The sequence below is a fragment of the Trypanosoma equiperdum genome (assembly GCF_001457755.1).
Source record: "Trypanosoma equiperdum strain OVI genome assembly, contig: ctg_1940, whole genome shotgun sequence".
Lineage (NCBI taxonomy): Eukaryota > Euglenozoa > Kinetoplastea > Trypanosomatida > Trypanosomatidae > Trypanosoma > Trypanosoma equiperdum.
In genome coordinates this window covers 1-6553 of record NW_027123994.1, presented here as the reverse complement: position 1 = coordinate 6553, position 6553 = coordinate 1, and the positions used below count along the sequence as shown (strand labels likewise).

The 6553-nt window shown below is 50.5% G+C and overlaps 1 protein-coding gene across 1 annotated transcript; it reads right to left on the bottom strand.

The window, feature by feature from the left end:
- Positions 1-816: 816 nt before the first annotated feature.
- TEOVI_000847200 (uncharacterized protein) lies at positions 817-4761 on the bottom strand (the record flags this gene model as incomplete). Its single annotated transcript, XM_067223698.1, has 1 exon — positions 817-4761. The coding sequence occupies one exon, from the start codon at positions 4759-4761 to the stop codon at positions 817-819; it is 3945 nt and encodes a 1314-aa protein (XP_067079799.1).
- Positions 4762-6553: the final 1792 nt, after the last annotated feature.

Sequence of the window (6553 nt, the reverse complement as noted above, 5' to 3'; positions counted from 1 at the left end):
AAAAAAAAAAAGAAAAGCAGATGTCATCGTTCCCCTTGCACGGTTGTTAATCCTTTTTTTTTCCTTTTCTTCTTATCCTTCTTATTCTTTTTTCTGCTTCGATCTTACCTTCCACACAAACAAAAACACAAACACACACTTTCCCCCTCCGCATCAAGGATCGATTCCACACCATCGTTTCGCCCATTTCTTTTTATTTTTATTTTTTTTCATCCTTCGGTTGAGGAAATATGGAACGGAAACATCGCTCGCTACTCCAGTATGTAGAGGGAGACATGCGCGGTCCAAAAGTAACGGCAGTCACGGAAGAGTTGAATGAAAAGAAAGAAAGAAAGAAAACTCCCCCTTTCGAGGAAAACAAAAGAAGATGCAGTGGGGAGGGGGGGGAATGAAAAGATAACAACTGTTGTAATGAGTTAACGCACAACGGCGTCAATCATTTAGATGCACCCTGTACAATAAATGGTACACATTTTTCATCCTAAATCCCTCCCTCCTCAAGCTCTCTTCCCCCTTGTCTTCCCCTTAGGCGGCCGAGAAGTTTCATAACGGGCTACCCCATGGCTTCTTTCATGAAATTCTTTTTTTTCACACCACCTCCTGCAGGTTGAGAAAACACAAAAAGCAAACGACATTCGTCCACTAACAGAAATAAGGGAAGTATTATGCGCGCAAAAAAACGTGCGGATCCCTCCCCCTCCCCCTGCCGAGGGGGAGGGGGAGGGAAACACACTACAAATTGGCAAATGTCACCGCTTGCTGCATAAACCTGCCACATAACCGTGACAGTTAAGTGTGGAACCCCTACCTTTTTGTTTATTCGCCCCTAACTGCCTCCTTCCGCCTATGCCTTTTGTTGGATCTACTCTCAACTCCATGCCTCTTATTTGACTTCGTGCCGTCCTCCTGTGCCTGTTCCGCGGCATTCGTGTCGTTCGCGGCGGTCCTCCCTTCGCTAACTTCCTCACATCCAACATGAATATCAACAGCTGCACGGTCTTTGGTGTCGTTCTTCTGTCCACGCCGCGCCCGCCGCTTCGCCGCACCGTCTCTCCCCGCTGCCTCCGCTGTAAAATCGCTTGCAGTTTTGCTCTCCCCTTCATCCTTCACTTCTACTGTTTGAATTTGCCGCTTGGGTCTTCGCCGCCTCCTCTCCCCTTGTTGGTTTTCTGTATCTTCTTTCCTCCCTTCCTTTTTTTGGTTGTCTCCTTCCTTGAACTTCTCCCAACAGTTGTTGCAGTAAAACTCACCCACACACTCACGCGTGCGTTCGTGGTAGCCCCTACTAAACTCTCCACACTCACGGCATGTTTCCCAACCCTTCGCTGCCCAGCAGTCATAGCAGTACAAATTGTCCTTTGGGCGGAAGCGAAGTTCCTCCGCTGGCTTGTCCTTGCCACACCCCATACAGCGACCAGGTGTACCACTGGTGGCCCGCCGCATTTTCCCGTGACCCCGCTCCCTCCTATCCTTCACATCATCAAAACGAGTGTGCCCTCGTCTGTGCTGATCGCCGTCTGACCGATCGACACATGAAGGGTGCTGTTCCTGTCGAGTCGCACCCGCTGTACTTTGGCACTCGTCGCCCACCCCATCCTTACGAACAGTGCGTACGGAGCGAACCATTGACGTTAACAACTGCACCACATACGTGTTCGTTGCGCTGCCGCCCGCCGCGGAAGAGCCACCAACAGCAGCCACAGTGTTGTCGGGTGCCACTCCCACAACCTTCTTTGTTCCCGGTGACGTCGATAGCCCCTGCTGCAAAAGCCCATGCATCTTGTAGCTTGGTGGTTGACCAATTGACAGCCCCCGGGGAGGAGAGCCCACACCCGCGCTAGAGGTTGATGTTAGCACCGGTTGGTGTCCCTTTGAAATTTCAGTTGGGGCAACTACCTCTGCAAGTGCTGCAAGGTTTGTGCCGCCGCCGTGGGCCCCTGATGGGTTTGGTCGGGGCATAGCATGCTGCATGAGGACGGCGCTGGCGTACGCCGGGGGTGCATGCGGTGGAGGTTGTCGAATGGAATTCGAAACCGCCTCCCAGAATTGTTGCTGTGGGGCACTCGAAGTCGCCGCTTGTGGCACTGTACCACTTGGAAGTGGTGGTGTAATCTTTTCGCTAGCGAGCCACTGAAGAAGTTTGGACTTTGGAATGATAGAGTGCTCGAGCAGTGAACTTACATCTCGCTTGTATGCAGGACGAACCGCATCGTAGCAGATATTCTGGAAACTCCACTTACGGCCCTTTTCGTCCGCGAGCGCACAAGTGCATATGCAACCCTCTACCACGTCTGGGTGCCTCACATCCACTGTACAGTCTTCGAATTGTGTGTATTCCTTTTCTTGCTTGTCATAGACTTCAAGCTCAAAGGTACGCGTGGGAACGCCTTCATTACAACGCACATGGCTAGACCCTCCGGAGCCCACAGCGCTCTGCCCTGCCGGGTTACTACTATTTGACAGTTGGGACTGAGATTGGCCAGCGGTGGCACCGGGATTAGCAGAATCATTCAGCGTTGGGGAGCCCGCATCCGCACACAATTCACCGCTCTCCGAAACAGCACTCTCTTCTCGCGTCCCCCTCAACGCACCAATGCGAAAATCTACTGAAATACTGCTCGCGGGTCGCCACAAATACACTTTGTTCAGATTGTGTACCGAAGAAGTGGGTTGGAATATTATGCCCTCACCTGGGAAACCGCATGGCTCCAGAAGTTTTGGAATCTCCTCAAGCTTTACCGTGGCTCGGTAGGCCACAACGCAGTCAGTACCCGTAGGGGAGAAGGCACTGCTTTCACTGCATAGGTGGGCGCTCAGAAGGGCATGACGCTGTTCCATACTCATCTGTGTCACCTCATTGCCCTCCGGATCCGCTGCATTATTCCAAAAGAGAACGTCAAAAACAAGAAATATTTCGGTCTGCGGGTCCTCCCTTATTCTCACTAAATCACCCTCAAACACGGCGCACGTTACCGAAGCCATCTTATCTCCTAACAGCGCTTTGGGAGACAGGCGTAATACCGCCCTAAGATGAGTCGAAATCAGGTACAATTTCCCCTTATCATACATGAGCAGGTAGCGGGTGCCTTTGTTAAATCGACGGGCACCGTAGGATTCCTTGATTGCACTCACACGATTCTTGTCGGCCATATCACGGGTTGACAAGGGAACGTAGTTCGTTGTTCCGGGGAAGTGTGCAGAGCCATTCAATGGTTTAATCAAGTCGAAAAGTTGTGTCACAACCGTGTAGTATTCGGCATAGTCATCAACCATTGAAATGGAAGCCGATTTCACGTATAGATCAGAAAGTATACCATTCTGCGGTGGTTGGGCGCAACAACCCAGCACCTTAGTGCGCAATGCGTTGAGAACCTCTTGCCTCGGCTTGTTGGCGTCAATCTCTCGGTACATAGCCGCTTTCCTGGCTAAATTACGGATCCTATAATGAATAACACGGTGGTACTTTAGCTTTTCATGAAGTTCCCGCTCGCCACCCATGCGCTGCAGAAGCACCTCATCATCATCAGCTTCCATGCCTACAATTCCAACAAATGGGATCTGCTTCGATCTTAGCAGCGCCGCCAAATAAAAAATGTCCTCTACGTTCTTCACATTTTTGTCGATGACAAGACCCTTCAAGTCTCGCTTTTCCTTCTGTTGGTCAAGAAGCCTCTCCAGCTGCTTCTCCAGGGCATCAAATACCTCCTTTGTGGTCTCCCACACGGCCCGCCTCGTTGTAGGAGCTGAAATGAAATCAGCACCAGAAAAAAATACCCAGCCTAAACCATCTGCCTGTAGTTCGTTAACTAACTCCCTTCCCATTGTTGTTTTGCCAACTGCTGATATTCCAGAAAGCAATACGCACGAGAATTTAGGCGGATCATTCGACACATGTGCGGCAAGGGAAGCATTACCAACAATTATCTTCGCACTTGGTGATGAAGCCGACAACACATGTGATTTTTGCTTCGAAAGCGCCGGACCCTGGGATGACTGCGACGCCGCCATCTTGTCACCAGGGAACCGCGGTTGAAAAACTGCCAAATCGGGTGGATTGGGCATCATGAGGGGCGGAGGCGGTGCGCCAAGAGGTCCATTCAATGCTGCGGGAAACGGCAGTGGCCCAAACGAACCCGGTGGGGGTCCAAACCCTGGCGGCGGTGGGGGGGGCGGGGGCGGCTGTGGGGCGTGGGCCATGCCTGAGATGAACGGTGCCATCAGTGGATGCATATTCGGCACCAGTGTTGGAATCATCAAAGGAGGTTGATAAAGTTGATGAGGAGGCATGGGTGGATGCGGAAGCGACATCACAGTTTGGCCAAGAGGAGCATTGGGGGGCCATAAAGGGGTGCCGCCGCCAGGGGGAATTCCTTGTGGTCGATTACTAGGGCCCCTGAAAGGTGCAGCCAACGACTTTGAAGGCCGGTTGTCACCCGAGAACAACTTCACATCAGCATTCAGCTTTTGCGGTGCCGTATGGTCATTAACGAGCGAAAGCTCCCCAGACGTAATAGGGTCGTTCCCTCCCGGCTCTGTTTGCACCTGACATTCACTTGCTTCCAATGCGGGCACAACAGCAACCGCGGGCATTACTACGTTGCTTTCCCGTTCGCTGGAACCCGTCGGTGCAACAGCACCAGTGGCCGTACTTGGTGCTTTCTCTACTGAAGAGGGGGGCGTTGTGGTACCGTGATTAGTAGCAGCATCCGCCTGCACCTTTTCATCATCAGCAGGAAGCGATAACGCTGCCTCCGATGCCATATCAGTGCACGTATTCTACCACGTAACAACTTGTTTAAAGAAGAAAAATAAAAGGAGCAGAGGTTGACCAAAACAACGAACGGGGAACAGTTGCTTCCAACCATCTTCATACAGCCTGCTGCGGGGAAATCGCTAACAAAAAAGGGGCAGTTGGGACGCTAACGGATACCTTTGACACACAAAAAAGAAAAAATGGCATTAACAGATAACACAAACAAATTGATACTACCATCTTCCCAAAACGCCAATTTAAGCATTACGAGGGCAACCTTCACACCAATTTCCACACAAAGTATTTCTCACGCGGCAACAACCACTTCTGTCACACCGTAAGTCCACGAGGGCACTCGTCATGTTGCTCCAGGTGGGAACCGAATAAATACGACGCTCAACGATGACACCTTTTCAACATGATGCTTCGCATGTTGCCACAATAGGTCAGCAAGTGCACACCTCAGGAAACGAAAAGTATGGAAAATGCATAACGCTCTCAGAACTAGAAAACAACCAAGGCAAAACACATCAATAACCAATCGATACACATTGCAAAAGAAAAGTCAAATTGCCCGCTGGGGTGGAAACCTCATCCACTACCCCGCATCAGAAAATAGGTATTGCACACAGGCACCGGAAATCCACCCAGTCCTCACCAGGAATAACTTTATAAAAGACAGGACAAAACCTCCGCTTCAGTCACCGACACACTGGAAAGGCAATGCAACGGTGGGGAGACGCGAGGGGGGAATAAGTCATATGCTCCTTCACAAAACAATAAAAAACGGCACATAAACGTTGATATTACGCCACAAATATTGATATTCAATTTATTCACCCAACACAAGCCACGTGGGCAAAAGCAAGCAAGCGCATAATATACAAAAAGCGTCAGCACCCTCCTTTCCTGCAGAGGGACAAAAGCACCTCCCCAGCATAATTTTGAATACCTTCCAAGTCAAAAAAAAAGCACTGAACAAAAACACTAAATTTAATTTCGCCTCACAAAAAAATACTGACGACCAGCATGTGCCCTTCTGTTCCCACTTAATCAAGGCACCAAAGGAAAACAAACGGAAGCACCTCCATCGCGGAAGCAACCGTAGTTTGTTTCACCCCGCCACGTTGAGAAGCAGACTCCGGGGGTGGGGTTCCACCGGTAGAGTTCTCACTCACTCCAGTATCTGTCGGAGGTTTGCCTAACCGGCCATTTCCACGGCGTTTGACGACCATAATATCACCGGAAACCTTTACTCGCCACGGTAATCCGAACTTCAGTTATTAGCAAGCCACCAACTGCTATAATGCTAATGGGTATTTTACACCACCCATACAGCAGGAAGGTGCAAACAGGGAGCGGTGGTGGGAAATGCGGTGTGGGGCAGGTGTGTAGGGTCAACATAAAGAGAATGGAAAGTCCAGACATCTGAGAGCTGGCAGTCATACAGCAACCGCAATGAGCACAAAAAAAGGTACTTAAGTCAAAGTAAGCCAAACGAGGTAACTAAGCTGCACTGACTGATGTGAGAACAGTAGGAGTGCACACGACTGTGTTGATAAGTGGCGAAGGGGAATGACGCAGCATGATACGGAAGGGAGGCGGGATGGGATGACAAGACGACGCCGAAAAACATCACTCCAAATCCCTCATCAAACTCTCAAGTCTCCCCTGCAGATCCCTTAACTCCTCTTCCTTTAACGCAACCTGCTGTTCGCCACGCTGTCTGGCCTTGTCGATATTCGCTCCTAAGCTCGATATCCTGGCATTCAGGCCTTGGTTGGTATGCGATTGGAGTAA